This window comes from Drosophila virilis, chromosome 2, assembly GCF_030788295.1.
Source record: "Drosophila virilis strain 15010-1051.87 chromosome 2, Dvir_AGI_RSII-ME, whole genome shotgun sequence".
Taxonomy (NCBI): Eukaryota; Metazoa; Arthropoda; class Insecta; order Diptera; family Drosophilidae; genus Drosophila; species Drosophila virilis.
Genome location: NC_091544.1, coordinates 10,810,807 through 10,836,258, shown reverse-complemented (window position 1 = coordinate 10,836,258; position 25,452 = coordinate 10,810,807). Strand labels below are relative to the sequence as shown.

General features: G+C 41.4%; 2 protein-coding genes across 9 annotated transcripts in view; one reads left to right on the top strand and one right to left on the bottom strand.

The window, feature by feature from the left end:
- pHCl-2 (pH-sensitive chloride channel 2) lies at nucleotides 1–18,065 on the bottom strand. 2 transcript variants are annotated; one of them, XM_015171492.3, is made up of 2 exons: nucleotides 17,913–18,065; nucleotides 1–1,693 (listed from the first exon to the last, which is right to left on the bottom strand). In XM_015171492.3, the coding sequence occupies exons 1-2, from the start codon at nucleotides 18,016–18,018 to the stop codon at nucleotides 219–221; spliced, it is 1,581 nt and encodes a 526-aa protein (XP_015026978.1). In that variant the 5' UTR covers nucleotides 18,019–18,065; the 3' UTR covers nucleotides 1–218. The 2 variants fall into 2 exon arrangements, with proteins under 2 accessions (XP_015026978.1, XP_002054212.2); XM_002054176.4 differs by lacking the exon at nucleotides 17,913–18,065 and adding an exon at nucleotides 2,296–3,066.
- The window catches only part of LOC6631040 (band 4.1-like protein 4), a 62,890-nt gene continuing 46,143 nt past the window's right edge, over nucleotides 8,706–25,452 (top strand). For 2 of the 7 annotated variants that reach the window (XM_070206713.1, XM_070206712.1), the window contains exon 1: nucleotides 8,706–9,832. The gene's annotated coding sequence lies outside the window, so the exon portion shown is untranslated. The remainder of the gene's footprint in view (nucleotides 9,833–25,452) is intronic. The other 5 variants (XM_032439011.2, XM_070206716.1, XM_032439005.2 and 2 more) reach the window with 4 other exon arrangements.

Here is a 25,452-nt window from a genome sequence, read left to right as displayed (position 1 = left end):
TCGAGTATACAAATTGTATTTAATATAAAATCCATAAATACGAACACTAAACGACTATATGACACATCAACTTTAGATATTAAAGACTAGACTACTTAAACGCTATAGACAAAACTGTTAAATTTCAACACGATTTGTGGCATCATCACAGCACAGTTCCGCCTGCTCCTGAGTTGGCGTATTTGGACTTTGAGCATTGTATTCCCTACGGTAATCGGTCAGAGGCAGTAGACCAGCGTCCAGAAGAGCGCATTGAATATGAGGAATGCGAGGGGAAAGACGAAGCGCATCTTGCGATCGATCCACAGCGACACCTCCTTGGGCGTCATTGTCGCAAATGTTTGCGCCGGCTTCTCGTTCGGCGTCTCAGTCAGCGTTGCTGTGGAGCCGGAACTTATGCTGGTATCAGTCTCCTCCAAGCTTATCGCTGAGTTCTCTCTGCTCAGGCCATCGCCTATGATGATGGGCGTCTCGATGGTGATGACTGTGTTCTTTGGATTGCTCCCACATACCTTGTTGCAGCTGCTCATTGTGCTTGTGCTGCGATTGAAGCTGCGCGGATTGCGCTTCAGTTTGGGCACAAAGGTGGAACGCACAATGTATTTCGTGGTGCGCTTCTTTAGCTCCAGATTGTTGTTTCTTCGCCAAATGGTATTCACGAAAGCGAACTCCATGAGGCTGCCAAAGATGAAGACGGTGCAGACAAGGAACCACACCTCCGACATGGTTACATAGCTGACCTTCGACAGGCTGTTCTCCTGCGACAGCGAGAGCGTGATGAACGAGAGCAAAGTAGAGCAGCCGAGCATGGAGCGTGCCGGAGTTTGATCTGCCTGCAGCCAGAAGGATACCCACGAGATGGCCACTATCATCATGGAGGGCACAAAATAGTCTATAACATAGTAGCCAACCTCACGGCTGAGCAGTACACTAAAGCTCAGCGCACTGTAGTTACCTATCAGAGCGCCATGTGACATGGTATAGGTGTCTGATATGGTGATGGACTCATTGGTCACCCAGCCGTACAGATCGTATTCTGTCAGCTGTAGCTGAGAGTGAAAGCTCACAGGATTTGTGGGCTCCCAGTGCAGCTGCAGCATCGAAGTGTTGTACATCCAGCTCTCCAGTGTTGTGGTGCATTTCTGGTCGTCGAACGGAAACTTTTGGAAGTTCATCCAGCAGTACAACGTAGCCTGTATGCGCGTCGAGAGGAGCACCGTGCCATCTGGATAGATAGTGGTCAGCTGATCCTTTTCGTTGGTGCCCAGCACATTGGAGCTCTGCTCATTCGCCAGAAATACGTGCGGTACCCAAAGCATATTCCTCAGCCTACCATCACCCACAATGGGCTGCTCGCGGTTTGGCGCATAGTTGGCAAAGGCCAGGCGGGAATCGTTGTAGCGCATCTGCAGCAATCCCTGCAGCATGAACTGCAAGTCGTTCGAGTCTAGATCCTTTAGCGCATAGATATAAAAACGCGCGTTTACAGAAAGTGGCACAATATCGCCGGTAGCATTGACTGTAATGGGCGGCTCCAGGCGATCATATCGGCAGTTGCTTGTGAGGCGGGTGACCAGCTCCGTTTGGCTTAAGGAATCCGCGTTCAACAGTGAGGGGCAGCTGCTGTCGGTCAGATTGAGCGTGACGTTAAAGTTGGGGCTGGCATCAACGGTGCTATATGAACCATTGCCGACTGTGGAAGAGTAATTTGAGATAAGAAATTTTATATGAATTAGAGAGATTCAATCTATTACAGAACTGATTTCATCGCGGCAGGTATTTCAGGAACATATTTGGAGGCTATTGAAATATATCTTTGGTTATTGCTTGTAAAAGCATATTTTTAAGTTAAACTTTTAATTTCCATTGGGTTCATGTAATTTGCTTAAATTAGTCATTGTGTGGCAGTTAGATAAGAAGAATTTAGGGCGTGCAACTTGTCGTAAAACATTTCGTTTTTATATACACATTTATACACATCAGGCATCTGCCTTGACTGATTTACAAAACCAGAAGAAAGAGTAAAATAATTTAATCACATTTTCCACTCCAGTATTTATTGCATCACAATTGGGAATTTTAACTCTTCGTTTAGTTGAGACTTTAAATTTTTACCGAGTTTGATGAATAATACAAAAATATTTATTTTGCCCGTTCCGTATAAAAACTTTGTTGCTTAATTAATATTCATAAAAATATGTGTTTCTTGTACATATATAGAAGTCCATTCACTACTCTATTGTATCAAAGGATCTATATTGTTGCAAGCTTTGGGAAGCGAGAAATAAAACTAACCCAACTGCAGCTGTTGTTGGCTTAAATCCATATTCAGGCTGGCTGCTGCTACAAATCCAATTGAATATAATCCCAAAAGAGCCGAAAGGATATCCATATTTTGAATCGCGAACTTCACGAGCTTTCACTATATTTTCTACGTTTTTTTTCGAGCTATGCGTTTTCACGGCCAGTCGCTGGGCCTTCGCACTGACAACTATTTCGCGACAAGTTCGCGGACGTACGTCGTACGCTTCTGGCTAATAGATATTACTAAGTTATTATATTAATAGTGAGGCGCTTTTAATACTTGTACAGGCAATTTCGCCAGTTGTTATCTAGAGAGCACATAAATCGCCACTGTAGGCAGGCTCTAAGTTGGGGCTTTTCTGCCACTTGCCGGGGCGATGGGGCTAATTTTTGTTATCTGGGCCAGAACTGAATGCGAATTGTTTGCCCATGTCTGAATTTTGATTAAGTGGCCAACGCCACTGTCAGCCGGTGTCAGTGTTTAAACTTTCTGCTTTTTATTTATAAGTAACAGATATTTATGTCGTATTTCATTTTTGTTTTTGTTTTTGTTTTGGCATTCTTTCTTTTTAATGGGCGTACAATTGTTGCCTTATAATTGATGATGGGCCGTTTGTCAGCCTTTATTGAGCGCCAGTTTATTTTTGGCAAACATTTTTCGCGATTGTTTAGCAATTCGATTAAAGCCCAAGAACTAAATTTAGTCCCTGTGATTGGGTTTTTTTTGACAGTTTTGTATTTCCAGGAAAGTTCGAGTGTTTTTGTATTTTGTGAGAAGAACGAACTGTGGAAAATATTAAATATATGGAAAAGCTGCCTAGGTATTAATTGCCTTTCCAATCATTTTTGTTTCAAAATAGTTATATATACATATATTTGAAAAAAACTGAAGTCTCTATTCATTTAAAAAATAAAATTTATTAAGCATAATACAAAATAAATAATTTCAGAGAATTTAAACTACATTTTTGATACAAATATTTTCAAATAAATAAAATTTCTGTTGTTCCTAAGAGGTTTCTTTTGGCACTGGCAAAGAACTAAAACTCCGCCCAGGGCCTACCCTGCTTCCCAACTAAGGCAGTGTTTCGCCGACAGTCAAATATATTTAGAAACTTTTCGACATGTGCCACGGTAGCTACAGCTCGTAGATCAGTGGAAAATCAAGCACTAACTGCGAAGTTTCGGTGGCAAATGCGTTCGTATATAAGTAGAAATAACACATCACGTTTGCGTCTATTTGTCTAACAAAAACAATTACTTTTGCGTCGAGATGCGTCAAAGACTAAGCACTCAAAACTTAACCTGTTTTGCACTGAAACTGGGCGTGAAAATGACGCTGATTAGATTAGACATATTTTTAGCTCACGGTCAGAAGGCAGCATTTGGTGTGCTTCCTCTTAAATCCGTTGAAGTTCCTCAAAAATGCAAATGCTGCCCAACTATTTAGGCACCTTTGACGAAGTATTTAGGTATTCTTTTGTTTGGTTTTTTTTTTTTTTTTTTTGGGCAGGATTCGCGCGAGCGCATTTAATTTAAGCCATCAGGAACATGAAAGCAGCTCGCCCAACTAAGCCGATTTAAAAGCGCATTTGAATTCAAATGCCGTAAAATGAAATAAAAACTAAAAACTAAAAACCATCACAATTCCCACCGATGTCGAGCCAAAATGGCACAAAAACTGTCTGCAAAGTTTGCGCTTGAAGTTTTTAGTTTTTCGGGCAATGCAAAAATTATAATCCCTTAAATGGCAATCGGGTAGGCCAAGCCATATCCCTTTACCGTCTAGTTAAGCAAATGTTGTCTATCCATTAAGCGTGTGGGAATTGTAAAATGTTTTCTAATTATGCTCTATGCCTTGTCTCAAGGGATGTGTAAAATGCTCTTTGAGAAACAAGGTAAAATCGGTTAGCTTGAAGTCTGATTTTGTAGGTCTATATGATGGGCTTTATCATTGTTTTCTAAGTGATAGAGCGAAAGAAATTGGACCGAGATACTCTTAGTAATTCTTAGCGTAATAAATAGTAATATGTCTGATTAATATTATTTCTTCAGCTTAATGAAAACGAGTTTTAAGAATTATTGACCTATTTCTTGTTCCAGAGATTCCATTCTCAAATGATAAAACTCCATTCTGACAGAATAAAAGATATAGACATAATTGATTTGTAAATAGTTTCATTAGTATCATTTGTATTAGAAATTATCTAATGTTAACTTTATATCAAACCTGGCCTACACTAAATTCATACACTATTCGAGAACCTTATCCCGAACACTCATTATTTTGTTGCATGATGGACTAATCAGACTAATCAGCCTAAATCAGTTTCGGAGAGAGGGCACTTTTCACATTATGTTCGATATAATTCACAACTAGTTAAATCGCTGCTTTGGTGTAGTTTCAGCTCCAAGACCTACTTCTGTGATTGATTAGGAGGCTTACTGGGATCTACCACCCGGGTCTAAGCTGTTATCAACTCGAGCTGCAATTTTTTTGAGAAGCTTGTGACAGGGTATGCCATAGACTTGTCTATGCTTGCATTTTCCTCTTTGCATTGCCTTAAAAAGCGATGCAGTGAGTAATGACAGCTGGAAAAATGGTTATAGGAAGCCGCACCAATTAAGCCTGTCCAGACGTGCAGCAGACGCAAGTTCAAGGCAGAGACGTTGACAGAGGCTCATAAATCACTCACTTAGCTGGCCGGCTGGCTGGCTGGCTGGCTGTCAGGACCTGTGTCCTTTGTCCTGGCATTCCGTTTGCAGCTTTTTGTGTGAGTGTGTGTGTGTGTGTGTGTGTGTGTGTGTGTGTTGGCGTGTTTGTCATGCATTTGCACTATTGCTCACTCATTTATTACTCCTTATGGCTTTGGCTTTTTCAACGCGTTTTTGATTAAGGATACTTTTTTATACTATTTACATTTTTGTTTTGTTTTTATCATTGCCAAAGCGGAAGCTGCATTCGCCATTTTCCATTTTCCCCACTTGATATTTGGTTGTTTTCTTTGGTTTTCTGTGATCCTGGTGTGTTCCATTATTATTGTTTCCTTTGATTTATACTCGGTTTCAAGTGATTTCCGCCAGCATTCAACACTTTATGTTTGCTTTTCGGTTTTGGCCAGCGACATTTTAACCAAAACTCTTAAGTGCGAGCATTTGTCATTTGACTTTTGCCGGGGTCTTTTTTATTGCTGCTGGTGCTACCGCGGTTTCGGTTTCGTTTACGGATATTTGTGTTGCTTTTGGCCGTGGCTGTGGCTGTTGCTGTGGCTGTGGCTTTGGCTATGGCTTTGGCTTTGCCTTTGATTTGCGGTGCTTAATCGTTGGCGTCGTCTGCGGTTCGCTCTTTTGGTTTCTGTATGCAGATTCGTAAATGCTTTCGCCCGTGCAGCTCATAAATTCTTTGCAGCTTTTATTTTTCGCTGCTTTATTTTTTTTAAGGGGAGTTCTGCGCGTAATTGAAAGCAGCGGGGTGGCTACTGTGGCTTACTGGGCAGCACCACCATTTGAAGCTCACCGAATTTATGGCAGTTCAATGTGCAGCTACGGCCCGAAAATACCATATAACCATCGCCTGCCAGCGAGCTATTGATTAAAGTGTTCGCTGGTGGCTTACCCAAGCCGTGGCCTGGGGCTACAGTGAATGCCTTGTAATCTGTCAAAATTAGCAGACTTCTGCAGCAAACGGAAGTGCGGGCAAAAAACTCCAAACTTAAACAGGTTATTTAATGCTACACTTTCGGTCCAATCTAAAGGGCTAAAACTTGAGTTCATTGTCCTCAATCGCATTGCGGGCGTGGTCTTTGACTTTGAACTTACTTTTTTCTTTCATTTTCTTGTGCCAACTTGCTGCAATTTGTTGTTTCAATTTGATTGTACGCACGACTTTTACATATACCCTGTAAAAAAAGAGGCTGTCAAGTGGGTTACCTACACCATAAGTGATATGTATATATAGCTAGATATATAGCTATGTCTGTCTAGCACAGATTATATATTATATATTGTAAATTTGATTTCTTAGTTTTTTAAATCATGTTCGGGCCCTGTTAGAGGGTAACTCCAAGTCGGCCAGTGTTAATCTGTTTTGTATGGTCTCTCTGGGATTTTCAGATATACCAATGTGAGCCAAGTAAGCCAAAGACGATTGAATTGATGCATGGAAAGCGCACAACGATTGGGGTAATTATGTATGTATGTGTAAGTATGCAGTGTAATATCATCGTATCATAATCTTCAGCTTGAATGACGACTGTGTGTATGGGCACTTTGTGAAATTGAAAGTTTTCCCGCTCACCATAATGGACTTTCACATGACGCAGACAAATTATAAAGGCGCGACGATGCCGTTGACATTATCTGCGAGTTGTCAGTAGAGTTGTACACAGCTCACAGCTCAGCTGTAATTGATCATGGGAGCTCTTGGCTCAAATATTTGCGCCGAAGACAAACAGAAATTGAAACCGGGCCCATTTAATGCAGAATATCACATCGAATATATCTCTAAGCTGCACAAACAAACAGCAGACGGGCCAAATAAAAAATAAAATACAAAATTCGTATTAAGCAATCAATAATCATTGTAAATACGCCAATGTGACGCCACCGGCGATAAGCTAGAAATATTAACGCATAACCAGGCGAGAAGCAGTCAAAAAGGCCAAGCCTGGGTCTGGGTCTGGGCCTGGGCCTGGGCCTGGGCATGGACATGGACATGGGCCTGGCATCGGGTCTGTTGTTGTGCCTGGCGCGACGTAGATAAACAATAGAAAAGCATAGAGAACGGGTCAGCATTGAGAGCTAAATGCTTGCGGCTGCCTTCAGTTTTGGCCTGGCTCAGACTCAGACTCTGACTCTGGCTTTGGCTGGGCAACGATACAAAGTAAGCGAGCGCATTGAATGCAAAAATACCAAAAAAACAAAAACAAAAACCCCCGATGCTGGACACTCAATGATGATGATGATGAGCATAGCAAATACAAATTATGGTTGAAAAGCGCAACGTAAATACTGCAATCATTTTAATAGACCAAAAACGGCGGCGCATAAACCATAAACCAAACGCCAGGCCCCCCCTCGATACAAGCCAAGGTTCTATGAGAAATTGGAGGCGTTCATGCGAAGACTGCCAAAGTGCAAGACTGCGGTCTAAGAGCCCAAAAAAAAAAAAAAGAAAACAGTTCCGAAGAGTTGGCCGATGCGAAGCGAGTTGCATTCACAACATTGGCAACAACGGCACGCGAACAGCGAAAATTGCAGTCGATGATGCGGTTTTATTACACAAGTTTAGCTCTGAAATTAGCGTAGATAAATTTCTAGCTGGAATTCCTTTCCCTGTGTGCTGGACGCTGACCAATGCTCGATTGTGGGCCGGGCGCAAACGGCACGCAAACTTTCCAGCCTCTTTTCAGCCATTTGGGCATACCAATGCGTTTCGGGCTTTAGTGGCGTCTTCTGATCCACAATCATGGCAAATTATATTGAAAATTCTCTAATTCTGTTTGCTGCTACTCAAATGCCGGGCATCAATGGGCATCAACTAAAAGCAGAAATTTTTGATTCGGGCTGATTCTCCCCCTTTTTTTTCCACACAGACAGACAGCCAGCAGCACACTTAAGACAATTAGACATCTTCAGGCATCAGCTACTTAGCAATGCCTCGCAAGCAGCCCATGATATAAAGCAGATGCTAATGCTACACAGTACGTACTCAACTCCCCCGCCAACCCTTCCCCTGGGTTAGCCCTGGTGGCTGCTGCTGCTATTTCTGCTGCTCTTGGTGGTATCTTTTTCATGTGGATGGCAATACGATGCGTTTATTTTTGTGGTCGTTGCCATCGCCGGCTCTGTCATGGTCTCTCTTGCTCTCTCACTCGCTGTGGCGCTTTCGGCGCATGCGCATGCGCTCTCAGAGTCTACACAGTTTTACAGTTTGTTTTGCTCAACGTATTCGTAACACGTGCAATGCATTTCGAACGTAGCTACCAAAGAGGAAATGAATGCATGCCAGATAAAGGTAAGTAATGCAGTTTATTTTGAGTTACATTAATAAATGTTAAACGTATTGTTTTTTTTTTCAGGTGTATCGCACGAAATCACAACAGATTAGTATGTGTGGTGCATTACGATTTATGCTAGTATTTATGTGCATTTAAAAATATTTCGATTATTATAACAGCTTTTATCAGGGCTTACACTATGCATACTGATCGACTTGGAGACCGGCTTTCAGCTCCACGTGCCACTTGGTTTCAGTTCTGTTTCTCTTCTATTCGCTCTCCACGCTCTCACCGAACAGCCGGCACTGAAAAAGTCTACAAAGCTGGCGCCAAAAACTCGCTGCCAACACCATCCACAGACAATCACATGCGTTCCACACCGAGCTCATTGTGCTGCAGCTCCAAGCGCCCGGCCCAAGCAGTTGCTGTTGAAACGTCGTCGCGAACGCACGCTTGGAGCGCATCTAACGCGTAGCTAATTCGGTAAACAGTCGCGTGTCTCTTCGTTCGAATTCGGTTTTGGTGTCGGTTTCGGTTTTGGTTTCGTTTTCGGTGCGGTTCGATCGTGTTTGGCTGCAATTGAGGCGCTTTTCTCGGCAATTGCATTCGGCAATCGTTTTGATTGATGAACTCAACTGAACTGAACCCAGTTGTCTACACGGTCTCGTTCAGTGCAGTCGGTGAGTCGCGCGTGTTGTCAATCTTGATGGGTAGCCACAGGCTTTACTCTGTGACCGTTGACAATTCAAATCGAAAACTCAAATCAAAATCCAAATACTACTAAAAATCACAAATATCCGGTGTGTAATCAAATTTTTTGTGTGCCATCCAATTTGTTGTTATTACCGTCGCGTTGTGACGCTTTCGCTTTCGGTCATTTTGTGCCCTGGCTTTTATAGCGGTCCCTGCAGGCGCTTCCTTCTAATAACCCTCCAGTCAACAAACAAAAAGACAAATACAAATATATTGATACACATATACATACATATATATATATATATACACGCATATAAAACAAGTTCAATTCGCATTTCAAAATGTTTATCGAGTTCGCGTTGTCGTACGCCACCAGCCCCCGCTTATGGCTAACCCCCAGCTCAGAGCCAGCGTCGTCGTGTGCTTTGCCTTCATAAATTATACAAGCGCATTTCTGTGAACGACTTGCAAATAAATAAGCATTTACGCTTTTATTGTTGTGCCAAAGTGTGTGTGCACTCGCGGGTGCGTGTGTGTGTGTGTGTCAGTCAGAGAGTCTCGCTTGTTCTGCAGAAATCGGTCCCATGCGGCGCAAAGTTGCCCAAACGCAAACCCAACCGAAAGCAACAACAACAACAACAACAACAACAACAACAACTACAACAAAAGACCAAGCGAGCAGCTGGCAGTGCTTATAAGTAATATCATCTTTAGCATACAATCATATTTGGTCTCTCGTCTCGGTCTTGATTTGTGTTGTGTGTGCCGATATAGCGACGCGATCTGTGAATCTGTGAATATCATCATACGATATAGGCACAAATATACTATAGGTAAGCATTGGTCGTATTACGCATACGCACATTGAACTTTAGCTTTAAGTTCAAATTTATAAAAGCCGAGTGCATTGACTTGATGCGCACATCTAGACACTCGTGCACGTTTGTGCAACCTATTATAAGCGCTTGAGTTGCTTGCAACGTCATTCGACATTATGCAAATACATAAGCAGCAGCAGCAGCAGCAGCAGCAGCCACATCCCGAGGCCCTCGCATCCTTTTGCCCCGTTGTCATTATCAGTGAGCTGCATAATTGGAGCAACTGGCAAATGGCTCTATATGTGTATGTGTGTGTGTGTGTGTGTGTGTGTGTAGCGGTGTCCATGTGTGCCCCATTAGTGTGTGTGTGTGCTGGGTGTCTCTAACTGCCTCTAATGAATAAATAAGTGCCACTAATAGTTTTCGCACTTCCTGCTGCCTGCTGCAACAGCGGCCAACGATAGACCGCAATGGGAGCCACATCATCAAATTGCAGTTGAGTGCAAATCTTGACAAACAAAGCCAACAACAGCATCGCTTACATGTTGACAATATTTAATTAAGAAGCAGCAACAGTCAAGGCTGCAACAACAACGACAACATAATTGTTGAGTCAATTTTCTGGCCTTTTTTTTTTTATATGCCCTTGCAGAGGGTACTGAAAATTCATCACGAACACTGTAACGCATTGCAGCATATGTATATGTAAGCATTGAAATATATATTACTGATCAGTGTATATATATACAATGTGGTAAATAGTCGCGGCCGCCTGTCGCTATTCGTTTGTTTGTTGTGGTCATGTCGGATTCGGCCAGATCAGGCTGCTTTATAGCTGACATCAGTCGGAAAATGTACCAAATCCTTTGTAGATTAGATATAGACAATTTCCGCACATTTGCTGTAGGTCTGCAAGGGTATTTAATCTTCGACGTATGTGTGTGTGTGTGTTTTTTTTATACTTTGCTGCCACAAAATTCTGTGGGCCGTGGCAAACAAGTCAATTGGCTGTCGCGACGGTCGTCGTCAACGTTGTTGTCGTAATAATTTTATTTGCCATTCCCACACAAGTTGGGAAGCAAAAACCTTATGAATATACCCATAGCATGTTTCTAAGCATGTTTCGCTATTTTTTTTATCTCCTTTTTTTTTTAAACATTTATTTTGCATTTTTATAGTGCAACTTTGTCACATTTATCGCTGCTGACTGCAGCGCTCTCACAACAATTTTGCTGGGCGGATGTGTCTGCTCCTCATCTTGAGATACCTGCGACCATCTTCGAGATAAACATCTCTGCCAGACGGAGACGGCGCGCTGCGATGACTTGCGCAAGTGAAAAAATAAAATAAAATAAAATACAAAAATAAAATAGCTAAAAGATCTAATGGTAATAAAAATACAAGTGCCCGGGCATTACATTTTCCATAGAATTTTCTGACCAGCAGCAGCAGCAGCAACTTCCTCATTTACTTATCTGTTTGGTTGGGCAATGGCCCTGCGCCTGATTTCCCTCACGCAGACTCATCAACTTTTAATTAGTTGTAATTTGTAAATTCAACGTCAAGCGCAAACCACGAACGCACCGAAAGGGGGCCAGCGATAGGGGGCGAGGCAACCTCTTTGATGCTGCCGCAATTGCCGCGACTGCTGCTGCTGATGATGATGTTGCCGCTTTGTTGCCACACTAACAGATTGCTGATAAAGACAACCCGTCTCCCGTTCCCCGTTCTCCGTCTCCGTCCCCGTCTCCGCCCACCGCTTCGAACGCTAAACAAACTCTAAGCATAACCGTCTAATCGGTTAAGCTGTCGCGGCTGGCTTTGGTTTTTGGCTTTTGGGTTTCCGCATCCATCAAACAGCTGTCAGCGGGGGCGGCCTAAAGGATTGCCCTCAGCTTGACAATTAAATTGCGTTAAAACGTTTGAGCATTTGTTTGCACAGTGACCCCAGATAAAGCGTTATTTGATGTCAGCTTAAACCAGGCAGTTGATATTTCCACAAGGTTCAAATACATTTGCGGTTATCAATCTGAAGAGTCGGTATTCCATAAAATTAATTCGACTTTTGACACCTTTAGCTGTTTGTCATGGATGACGATTATTCAAATGCATATTTAAGGTCTCACAATGTGGTTGACATTTACTTGCCTAAAAGATATATAGATTTTCAGTCGAGAATTGATTTCTAGATTGTTAATTAAATTTGTAAATTTGTGAATAGTTACGCCTGCGTCTTATTCAGTATGTTTTAGTCCTTAGTTAATTATATTTTTCATTCTATAGCAACACTCCCTCGATTATATTCACTAGAGAGGAGCCAAATCTACTTCCCCTTCTTGCTGAAATAAGGCTTAATATACTTTCCAACAATCATCAAATATAATTATAGCTTATTTAAATAAACTGTCAGTTTAATGTTTTATAGTTTTTTTTCACCCAAATAGCCAAAGAGCCATCAAACTTTGAGTTTAAAGTGCTCGCATCCGGTCCTTTAATTAGCAACTTAAACTTGGCAAATATAATAAACATATTTTGTGCTAAATAAAAACTTAACGAACTAATTTAATGGCTGTTGCAAATTTATAAAAATTGTTTGACTTTTTATTACCCTTACGCAAAAACAAGAACAAATCTCGTGTGACACAGAAGCTGGCCTCAAAGCAGCAGCAACAACAACAAGAAGAAGAAGAACTAACAACGAACTAACAGCAAAAACAACTTTGGCAACAAGCTCTATAAATCCGAAGCCAGGGCACTTAATTAATTTCTGCAGAAATAGAAAAAAAAGTAGTAGGAAAAAGTTTAAGAACAAAGGACCAAAGTTGTTCAGGTCCTAGCCTAGTTGCACGTTAATTTCCAATTTGACGCAACAGCAGCAGCAAAAAACACTAATGTCATACATAGAAACAACAACAAGAACAACGAGAACGAAATCAGTGCATGGCCCGCACCCCGTTTGATGGCCACTGCAACAGTAAAACTAACTGCAAACTTGCAGCAGTAAAAAAAAAAAAAAAAGAGGCAGCAAAATAATAAAAAACGACAGCAGAGAGAACAACTGGCTAAAAAGAGGAAGCAGCAGTAATGCTTGCACCAGTTTCGCAGCAGTTGAAACAGTTACCTGGGCGCTAAACAAAAACACAAAAGCAACAACAACAACAACAACAACAGCAACTAAAAGACACTGCACACTAACCAAGTGAACCGAGATGCGGAGATGTCGAGCTGTGGAGCTGTGGAGCTCTGGAGATGCCAAGAAGGCAGCCAGGCGGAGGCTGCTTTAGAAAGTAGCCAAGAAAAGCCAAAGCCAAAGTTAAAGCTAAAACTGAAGCCGGAGCTGAGGCTGAGGCTGACGCTGAAGCTGAAGCTGAAGGAGAAGCAGAAGCTGAATCTGTGGACAAAACCCGTTGCCTTCATCAACAACGTCGCCTTTGCGTGATGCAATTGCCAGCAACGCGCCAAAAGATTGAAAGCAACGACAGCAGCCACGTAACTAGAACACTTGACGATGTTGTGTGTCAACATGTGTGTGTGTGTGTGAGTGTGTGTGTGATGCAACAGCAACTGCTGCAACTGCTGCTGATGCGCTTTTACCAAGCCCCGCAACAATTTCCAATTAAAGCAGCTGCTGATGCTGTTGCTGTTGTTGTTGCTGTTGTTGTTGCTGTTGTTGTTGTTGTTGCTGCTGCTTCTGGTGGTTGCGCAATCATACGGCAACTTCTGGATGCATCATCCCAGGCATTGGCAATGTCTTATGTAAGCAACTGCGACAGGAAGCCATCGGTAATGGCCTTAAAATACACACTTTATGCCCAGGCCAACGTCTCCAATTAGAGTTTAGTTAATTGCAGCGCGCCAAAGTTGCTCATTAGATTTCTTAGAGGGCCGCGCTGGGACGGGTGGCTGCTTGCCCTCCAACTGCCGCGCCCAGTCGGAAGCTAACGGTACTCCGGCCCACTCTAACATAAGGTTACTGCCCCAACGTCAACGGCCAAAACTAATTGATCATTAAGTCTATTTCCGCACCAAGTTGGCAATGGCAAAAGTTGAGGTTGAATTTTCAAAGTAAGTCATAAAGCGCCAGCGTTTTTATGACAACAACTAGAACAACAGGCATGTTGCACGCAACACCAGCAGCAGCAGCAGCAACAACAACAACAACAACAACAACAACAACAACAACAGCAGCAACAACTATCGAAACGCGATGACGCTGTCTAAATGATGACGTTGCCTTGAACCGAACTGGGTGGGGCATACTGTGCACATCAGGGAACAGTCGAAATATCTAGTACATTTTGAAGTTTTACGGCTACAGAGAATGGGCATGACGGAAGGGAATGGAAATAGACAACAACAGCAACAGCAACAACGAAAGTCATAAAAGCAAATGCGCTGCATAGCAGAAACTCTGTGGAGGAAACAAGAACTGGGTAAAATCGATTTGTATTTCTTTGTAATGCGGCCTGATGAAGATTCCAATGAAGTTTCAAGAGAGAAAGGGAGCGAGGTAAGAATCGTGAAACAAAAGGCGCAAGGAAACGTTGCAGTTGATCAGGGCTAAAGAAATGTTGATGGATAATTCAACCAGACAAAGTGAAAGGGACGTTGCACGGCTGTCGATGAAGTTATTCAGAGCTATATCGCAGGCAATCTAGAAAGTCATGAGTGAGAGTTTAGATAATATGGTGTGGCATAGTATGACAAATGCAACAAATATAGAAGCTGCCATTCCTTGTACTATGCAGCTCTAAAGAGGTATATCTCAGGTAGTCTAGACAATGTGAAGTGATGTAATAAGACGATCAACAGTTAGAGAAGTTCTTTCCGTCTTTCTATTCTTCAGACAGACGATCTAGAGAATCTTGAAAATCATGATCTTACTCAGAATATACAACACATATAGAAATGTTCTCTCTCTTTCAAAGAGTGCTCTTGTTTGGCTGACTAGGAGATATCTCCAAGTCCGTTACCTTAGATCTCATTTATATTTGTGTTAATAGAATAAATCAAAGAAGATATTAGAATTGGGTTCGATTGGAAACAGATAGTTATCAAAAAAACACAAATGCATACGCATAGAAAAACTTGTAACATATTTAATTATAGTATCAATATACCCTTACTCTTACATGTTTTTAACGGGCACAGGGTATAAGCAGCAGTTGCGATTAAGCGCAGTGAAAGAACATAAGAAACGACTTTGAATTAAGATAAAAGAACGGTAAAGAGCTTAAATACATAAAGAACAAATGACGAGTTAAGATTAAAGAACAGTGAAAGAGCTTCAAATCCGTATAGAACAAATGCTGAGAACTCTTTTAGCTATTGATAGAAACAACTTTCGAAGAGCCGCTGCCACTGACCCACTGCCCACATGCAAATGATGTGCGCCTGCTGTGTGTGCATGTGTGTGTGTATCTATGTGTTTTGATAGACAGGAGCTGATGAGCTGCAGAGAACTGGTAAGCTGTGAGGCACTTGTGTGTAGTTGCAGTAGTTGCCTGTCTTTCATGTGCAGGCACAGTCAGTGCAGTGCGTTGGCGTTGACTGCAGTCCGTCTGGTTGCAGTCAGTTTTTCTTCTTGCAGCTAGTATTTGTGGCCTTTTTTGGGTAGCTTCCCATATTTCTTTTTGGCCGTGGCTAAAAATAAAACAAGCATTCGACTCATTTTTTAAGCTTGTTTGGTTTGGTTTGTTGTTGGTCCATTCTTTTGTTTACTCGTAGCTGGGCCTAAACACATTTTGGTTTTGTTTTCTGTCTTGTTTCTTTTCTTTTCTATTTTTTTTTGTGTTTTTTGGTTAGTTGCAGAAGAACTTGCTACTTTGGCTGGCTGCTGTGCGGCTGTTATGGGGCAGCAAGAACAAGCGATCTTAATTTACGTTAGCTCGTTAACTTGAATTACCGTTAGGCAGACAATCTAAAGCTCTTTCACTCTCAGGCGCAAGTAGGCATTGCTTTGGGTCTGTTCTTGGTTCTGGTCTACTTTGTGGCTGCAACCTTTTTTGGGCATTTACAACGCCTCTGTGCCATTGTGGCTGCTTGGAGGGCGCGTGAAAATGCCATTGTTACCCCCATGTTGTGCACAGAAAAAAAAGATACATTTGTATCTGTGAGTGTGTGTGTGTGTGTTTGTAGTGTATCTGAGCGCGGTAATCAACATTTTGTGGTCAACACGGGTGCGCTGAAATAGAAAAGAAAGGAACAAAAATAAAAGAAATGCCATTGGTTTTCGCATGCTTTATTGCCAATTGGAAAGTTAGCTGACCACGACCACGAAGCAGCGCCCAGAGAACCCATTCATGCACCGGTCTCTGGTGCTAGAATGCTTTATGCGCCATTGTCTGTGTTAACTGTAATTGGCAAAAGACGCAAATGCAGATGCCAATGCAAAAATGAAGAAAAAATAAAAATAAAATAGAAGTCAAAGTAAGCAGCAGCGAGTGTGCGCTATGCATAACAATAAATATGGTTAAAACGAAACGCCGTTAAGTAATAAATTGTGGCTAAGGGAAAATTGATTTAATAACTGCCGCATGAATAACTCCGACTAACTGGCACATCATTAAATACTTCTGGCTAATTGCATTCTTCCGCGTTCGCACGGCCACGACCTGAACGAATGCAGCGACGGCTAATCGAATCAAACTAAATCAAAGCAGCTAACTAACTGGCCAAGTGGCTTAGACTAACTAACGAGCCATCATGCGATCGATGCGCTCCACAGATTCATCAAATGCTCAAATGCGTCGATTGAATGCCAACGCCATAAGTTTCGAATCAGTTGCAAGCCTCATAGTTCGTCTATTTAATGAGTAGTAGAAAGGGGGGAATGCGGGTTCAAAGGGGGGTGGCTGGTGGCGGATGGCGGGTAGCGGGTGGTGGGACAGAGACCACCGTCAAGTCAACTACATCAAGTCAATCAATTAGGCATTTCAACACATGTTGTTTACAGTTCTAATTCTAGACGCGTTTCATTTAAATGCCTCGTTGTCTGCGATGCAGCAAATGCAGCTGAAAAGGTGGGGGATCGGGAATGGGTATGGAACTTCTTGCTGCTGCTTCTGCTGTTGCTGGGCGTGAATTATTTTTAAATAGAACGTCGTGCACAACGCTTGATGATTTCCTGTTAAATTATGCGGCATTGACTTTTAACTATGTAAATGGAAAAGTTTTGTTCTTTTTGTGCGTTCTTTTTTGGATTTTTATGGTCTTTTGTACAAGTGAATTTTTTGGTATTGGGACAGCGTGTGATCGTAAATTGTACGGTTTTGTGTAACAAAAATGCTTTAGAAATGTAAAAGTCAAATGTTAAATGCCTGCGCATAAATCAGTAAGCCTCAAACTACACAGATCCCATGTGACTCTCGCACTCGGTGTTTGATGAGCCCAAGCAGATGACTTGCTGAAACTCTTGTTGTATGTACATAGTTGCTGTTCAACCCAATTTCGGCAACATACTAACCCACAAAACTCCAACAAACTAGGGCTACATTGCGTTTGTTCAATTCGACAAATGACAGTCAAGCAACAAAAAGAAACGAAAAATATGATTTTAATACTTCACCAATCAATAATTTCTCAGCTACTCAAAAAGTCATTATGTTATTTTTGGCTGAAATTCCACTAATGGCTCAGAGAGACTGTTGCTAATCTCAGACCAGTTTTTGGAATACACACGCACACACACACACTCACACAGACACACATAATCGTAGCTAAAAATTGCTTTTGCCACTTTCGCTTGCGGCGCAACGGATAAGAAATTAAAAGTGTAAACCTGCTAATTTTGGGTAGCTCCAAACTTGCCTAACTCAAGTAGCCATTGGATTCTTCGCTTTGAAATATCAATTAGCAGCAATTGATGTGCATATATATAAATATATATGTATATATGTGTGTGTGTGTATATATAAAACCTGGCCGAGAACAAGTCGAGCCTTATGATTAATGATGTGGCACAGCGAGGTCAAACTAAGCAAACATTCACAGCACATCAAATGGACTCGACTGTCAGTCTATCCATCTAAGGTGAGGGATGGGGCGGACCATCGGGAAGCCAGTTGCCCGATGTCCGTTGCCAGTTGCCACTTACCAGTTATCTGTGCGCCAGATTTGATTAATAGGCCCTGACCACCCACAAGCAGCCAGTCGCAGTTTATAATTGTTAAGAACCACACGGAAAACAGCAACAAGCACATAACAAACACATGCAGAAAAAAAAATTAAACAACAGTTATGACTAAATTGAATTGAAAACATTTGTCTAGACAAGTCTATTAAAGTATCTAAGTTGAATAAAAAGTTGGCTGCAATTGAAACGTTTGCTGTGTTTGCCTTTATCGCTTTCAGCCTTTGAAAACTGACCCATTGTTAAATTGACTCTCTTGTCTCTGTTTCTTCAATTATATTTCTGTCAAAGTTAGCAATACCTTTACCATAATGTTAAAATGTATTTTGTTAATTCACGTTCAGATAACTTTTTGCTTACAACTTTAACATTTCGTCAACTGCTGGTCAAGTAAGTTTGACAGGAAGATGTGTAAAAGCCCATAGAATAGGATAAAACGCCATGCACAGAGAATGCAACTTTCATTTCTAGTCAGATATTACTAGAAAGTCGTAATATCTACTATAAATAAATAATATCTATCATTACAGCTGATGGTGTAGCAACCAAACAGCTGCTAGAGTTATGGGCAAAATTACCATTTGCTAATGAATATAAATCGCACAATTATTTTTAGGCACGAAGATTTCATTTCAAAATTTATGATAACACATTTGTCAGATCGCTTTATGCCCGCTCAGAACTTTTGTTCGCCCCCGGGAACGGGGTCTCTCTCGCAAAACATCCACAACTGACCTGAATTTCGTTTGCGCTCGTGCCGCCAAACGCTTAACCTTGACACCAGCGGCAATTCGGGCTTGGATTTGGGCTTAAGCTTGGGTTTGAGTTTGAGTTTTGGCTGGGCAATCGAGACTCTGATGTCCGAGGCGCCTACACCGTTAAAGTCAAAAGTGAGGCGCGTCTGTCAGACGGTCGGTTGGCCATTCGGTGCGGGTTGCCGTTAGTTTTTGAAGTCATAAAAACTTGGTTTTTTCTCTGCTTATTTTTTCTGTTATTTTTTTTTTCGCTTTGTTTTTATACGCTCAGACAATTGCGTGGCATGACTCAAGCGAAATAAATTGCAAAATCTTTCGCAGCGCTTATGAAAAGTGCGGCTATTTTTTATTATTTTTCTCTCTCAACCCGCGTCTCTGCGTGCCTCGTTTTGTTTGTTTGCTTTTCGCAGTATAATTTTTATAGTTTTCTGTGTCTGACAACGTGCAGCTATTTTTATTAGACGCGGCCTTTGCGCCAATAGAATAATGTTCTTTATAGTGAAATGTCAGCGTAGAAGAAGCATAAGCATAAGAAAAGAAGAAGAACAAGCGACGCAAAGTCTAAATATTTAATACGCTGTATAGAATTAGGCACTAAGTCTAAGTGGGAGTGGGGACAATTACAGTTCGAGTCGCATATGGCACATAAATTGTGAGTCAATTACTTGGGTCAGCTGGATTCGCAGCAGGCTCTTTAAAAATGTATGTCAATTGGTCAATTTCCGCTTTGGTCCCGTATAGAGTATAGGCCAATTAAATGTCATTAACCTGCAGACCACTTACTGCAGCCATTAAGCAAAGAAAATCGTATTAAATATTTATAATGCTCCATGTGCTCCCGACTCACAGTCGACCCTCTTAACAGTCCACGGGGTATTTTAATTGGCTAAATGGCATAAGGCGAATGCGGCTAGCATAAATGCAGACAATGCACAGAAATTAGTTAAATTATAACACAATATCCGCTGGCGATTGACAGTTCAATCAACTCGCTGTGCAAATTGTAAATTGCATAGCTGTCCGTTGTCCGCTGCCCGCTGCAAGCTGTAATAGAAATTGCAAATCAAATATTACGTATACGCCTGGCGGTACCAAATATCATGTTCGCTGCCACCAGCTAGCCCATTGTTGTGTCAGCGCGTTAACCGAAAGCCAAAAAAGTAAAGCAACAAAATAAAATAAAAAGCAAACAACATGCCAAAGGCGACGTTGAAATGCGACAGCGGCAGCAACACCTTTGGAGTGGCAATTTGTTGGAGCTGCCGCTTGCCGCTTGCAGCTAGCAACTGGCAACTGGCAGCTTGGGGCTTGTTGCCTGCCCCTTGGCTTGGCGACACAGCCAAGCTAAGCACATAAAATGGCATACAAATGTTGTTGTTATTGTTTTTATTGTTGTTCCAACTGGAAACCCGTTGTGCTCCAAGTATGACTCAAGCAATCAATTGGCAGCAGCAGCAACAGCAGCAACTCCTACTTGCGTGCGAAATCAGCAATCGAGCATCTCAAGAATAACTTAACAGCGTGAAATACAACAACAACAACAACAACAACAATGGAAAGCAGCTAATAGCTGGCATGCCCTGTCAGCGTTTTAACACCTTTTAGACGCGTTTGCATTACAGTTCCGGCCAACTCGACATATGCTCGCTTTCGCAATCCATATAAATATGTATATAGAAATATATTTTAAATATGAGCTTTCGTTTGGGAAAGAGTGTCAAATGCATCCATTGAGTGAAAAATTTGTAATTTGTTTCGCATATATGAGCTCTCATTCTCGTTTCACTTCTCGCTTACTTTTGCACAATTTTCATTTGCATTGCGCAAAATTGCGAAAATTGCATACACGACGCTGCAAATTTGTTGCCAATTTTCGATGGCCATAAATTGTAGCAAACTGTCGTTTGCATAAAATTCCAGCAACAACTACAACATCGATACAGCAACAACAAAAAACAAAAAACAACTCGCAAGTGTAGTCGAAAAACAACACCAAATGCTAACTGATCTAACAGCCAGACAGAGGGACAAACTGCAAAACGTCAATTTTCCATACGTACATCGAGTGCGCATAAATTTCAACAGCTCCAATTTTGATGGAAAATTGATATATGCATATGTAAAAACACATACATGCATGTGCACACATTTTTATAAATACTCTACCATTGATAAATAAACAAAACTCGAATGTTGGCAATTCATTAAAAGGAAGCAAAAATATAACTATTTATTTATTTAATAAAAATATATTTTACGGCCAAGCAAGTTTATACTTTAAGATATGCTCAGTAGATTGCACCGAGAAAAAAATGTTGCCAAATTCGAAAATATAATACAACCAGCAATTTATTTTGATATTCTAGTTTTTTTTTTGATTCAGCTGAACCTTTACATGTTTAATGTGCAAATCCAATTATATTTTTTACAAGCAGAATAGCTGAAGAACAATGATATATTTCAGATTCATAACTATGTATAATATATGCATATATTTATAAACAAACTGACCACAACAGTTAGTATTACATTTAGTAACAATATTATGAAAAAAAAAACATCGCTCCAGCCGTAAATTTGATTAAAATTGTATACATTTTTAATAATATGGTGTGGCAGCCAATTTTTTATTTGCTATAACACGCAGTTAATCCAATCAAAATGTTCATTGTCATGTATGCCATTTGTACAAGATATTTTCCAATTATTTATATTAGATACCGCACAGATTAATAAATCAAGGTTCGAACACTTTACATGCAACAATAATATCGAATAAAATAGCCCCAAACGCTGCGCTTTTAATTAGACATACAAAATAAATTAAATGGACAACTGAGACCCACAAAAAAAGGTTGTACACATATAATTGCTACAGCAGCCAAATGCTAAATTTGTTTATTTTTTTGTGTACCGCTTCCACAATTTATTAGCAAGCCGAAAAATTGATTGATCTGCCCCAGAGCGGGTCCATGTCTGTGCCCCCTAGAGACTGGCTGTCCGTGTGGAGAGCCCGTCTATCAGTCGACTCGGGGTTCAATCAAAATTTGTAATGAACAAGCCGGAAAAAATTAAACACACAGAAATATTCTACAGCGCCTTGTTGTTTGTTAGTTGTTTGCTTTGCTTATGTTGTTGTTGTTGTGGTTTTTGGTGTTGGTTGTTTCATTATGCTGCTGTTGCGGCCGTTGCCGCACTTTGGACTGCCTTTACATTTTAATGATACAATTTAAAATCAACGCAGACTCATGATTTTGCATATTTCGAGCATTAAACTTGTGGGTTCGTGGGTCGCGGCGGCTGCTGCCGTTCTGATTCCATTTCTGCTGGCTGGGCGCATAATTCAGGCACGGTTTTCAGTTGTTTCCCTGCTTTATTTTTAACAGCAATCAATGGCCGAGAACCAAGCAGCCGCCTGCTGTGATTTGACCAAAACTGACGGTCCGTCTTAGCCCGGCCTGCTGGTTGTTCGCTCGGCTGCCAAACCTATCAAATAAATAATCGCGAGACCCGCAGCGTGTGCGAAAAAAAAAAATAAAAGAAACTTTGCTTCTAATGCGGCGGATGGGTGTGCCACCCCATCTAAAGCACTGAATAGATACGAAAAAAATGCTGAGGGGGAAACGCCACATTTTAGCTAAACGGCGCGCATTACTTTTAATTAAAAGCAACCAACGCCAGCAACTGCACATGACTTGAACTTGAACTCACATAACGAGCGAGTGAGCGACCTCAAGACCCGAAAGCCATCAGCCAAGACCCAGACAGAGACCGAGACCGAGACCGGGACAGAGACAGAGACAGAGACAGATATAGAGACAGCGACCAAGAGCACGACCACCACTGTGTCTAATTCCAGGTCCAAGCCGCACATGATTACCCATAAGCTGACAACGCTCGTTCCACAGTTCGTTGCACAGAGCGTCACAGTTTGACTTTAATCAGTTTGCCACAGCAGCTACAACAACAACAACAACAACAACAACAACTGAAGCCCCACCGAGCGAACAAGCTGACATTTGATGTTAATTTGCAGCGAGTGACATTGCGCATACGCAACGTTGTCTGTCTGCCGCTTAATTACATCAAAACCAAACTTGTAGCCAGATTATTTACAAGCCATGAGCAATAAGCCATAAAAATTCAATTAGTCATGCATTAATTAGCTACATTAAAACATATCATGTAGGTGTGAATAAACTTTATTTAAAATCAAAGAAGTGGCAAGCATAATACCCTACAGCCCAGTCGGAAATTACATAGAATACAAGGAGAAGCGTGGGGAGTTTTGGTTAATTCAAATGAAACATGAGATGTCTGTAATATGTAAGATTGAGCCTCAGATTAATTTTTATTATAAACGTTAAGGTCAGATTGTGCAATGGTATAAAAAATTTTGAAACTGGAACTTAAGACGGTTCGTATCCAACACTTAAACTAACCTTATAAGGAAAAACTTGTTATTGACAAGCGATTAAATAAATACTTATAAATAGAAATTGTAACTTGCCTGATTGGCATTAATTTGCTAGAGTATACATATCAGTGCATAATCTTAAAACTCGTAGACTTATCTATTGAATATGCCTAATTAATTGATTGTGCGTCTGCTGCTTAGCACATTGCCTCAGGTGCCAGCTAGTCGGCCCACGCCCAATTCCAGCAAATAATTAGCATAAAGCACGTGCGCCGTCAGCTTGTGCGCGCCTTCCTCATTTGTATGCCCAACTTGAGCTGGGGCAGCCCACCGCTACCAGTTCGGCAGCTGTCTGGGCCTGGCACTGAAGTTGGAGCTGGGTGGCTACCTGTTGGCAAAACATTCAGCACAGGTGCGTTTGGAAAACGCCCCCCGAGCGTACTGGGGCGCACTCAAACCGAATCGCATTTGCTTTATGGAAATTTCGCATGCAATCGCCGGCTTAGACCTTGCAGACAGTTGTGCATTTCATTTCATTTGGCTGCATTTCATTTCAGTTCTGTTTCTACTGATTTATGCCCAGGGGCCAAAGCATGAATCACAGTGCAACTGAAAAGATAATGTATGTGCGTTGGAGTTAACTATCAAAAGCTATAAGCTAGCTAATACCCTGTGAACATGTATAATAAACAGAGTATGAAGGCACAGTATAGTTGAAATTAGTATATAGGCTGTAGGCATAAACCCTACCTAACTTCAAATCTGGATATATATATATATATATATATATATATATATATATATATATATATATTTTTTTTTTTTTTTTATAACCCCTAGGTAAACGTTGAGAATATAGATACGAATCCATAATATATATATTGCACAGTAAAAAAGCTTTATTTTAAACTAAACTAAACTAAACCCTTCTAAATCATCCACATTGGCTTAATTTGTTGGCAATAAACTGCTCGGCATCTAAGCCTCAACCTAAGACACAAGTATTGACTGTTAATAAAAAATTGTATGGATAGGTTCTTAGGCTACACAAATCATACACTTTATCTTATACCATAAAAATATTGAATATCTAAGCTATGCATTTTATGGCTGACATATTTAGTGCAAAATCTCTAGAGAAATATATTTGTATCTACCTGCAGTGCCCTGAAAGTGCAGCATACCAGTGCACTGTAATGCTCCTGTTGTTGTTGTTGTAGTTGTTGTTATTATTACCTCTATCCTGGCTAACTGGAGCAGTATTTTTTCCACTTTTCTTGCGGTCTGCGCATTTCACGCTTAGCCAAATTGCCAACTTGACCGGCACAAAAGCAAATCACGAAAATGCCGCTGCCTGCATAGCTGTTCATGTAGGCGTATGTGTGCTAGTGTGTGTGCTAGTGTGTGTGCTAGTGTGTGTGCTAGTGTGTGTGTGAGTGTGTGTGCTCATAACATTTTATTTAATGCACATTTCGTTCACAATTTGTTGTTAATGAATGCAAGCGCAATGCTTGGCTTGCTGCCTGCCCGCCTGCCTGCCGGTACGACCGACCGACCGCCTGGCAAACCGCCCGTCTGCCTGGCTAGCTGTTAGTTGCCACAGATTTGCAGCAAATTGCGCCCACAAATGAGGTCAGGCAGCCGCACAATGCGCGCCCCGTTACTTACAGCTGCCTCACGTGTTGACTTGTGAAAGTAAACGCCCCCAGCCGCCTGTTCGCGCGCTACCCGCTGCTCTCCAGCTCTTGCAATTTCGTGTGAGCTTGCAACTAACCTTCACATAAATTATTCCCATGAAAAGCTGCAGCCATTGGAGCCGCTGGAGCTGGCAGTTTAAGACATCGTGATAAGCTGCAAGATATTTATCTGGCTAGCAAATTACATGAGGCAACGCCTAGGCAAGTGCCGCAAGTAAAACCAGCTCAAAAGAGAGCCCCAGAGAAAGGGAAAGAGAGCGGGTACATGCGAGCGTGTAGCATGCAGCATGCGGCATGCAGCATGTTAAAGAAATGAGGTGTCGAAACTATTGTTAGGCAGTCCACATACACAACACTCATACGCCCAGTGCGACGTGCGCTGCAATTAAAAGAAAAGCTTATGTATCACTATCCGGATTAGTGTTTGCTGTTCCCAGAAAGACACAGTCACGGGGACATAGCATTAGAGTCTCAGCTAAAGAATTGTAGAGAGCCAGTAAAAAAAAGAAACAAAATATTATAAAACATCAGTTAAGCTTGAGGTCTGTCTTTCAGTTTCATAGTTGGCACTTAACGAGCTAATGAGGCGCACATAATTTTATTTTAATTGGCAACACACATACTCACATATATAT

Bases quoted from the DNA above. Each gene is read 5' to 3' on its own strand.
- pHCl-2 (XM_015171492.3), bottom strand. From the start codon at position 18,018: ATGTGCTTGTTGCTGTTTTCCGTGTGGTTCTTAACAATTATAAACTGC. The intron at 1,694-17,912 runs GTAAGTGGCAAC...ACTCTTCCACAG, and splicing joins ATCTGGCGCACAGATAACTG to TCGGCAATGGTTCATATAGC.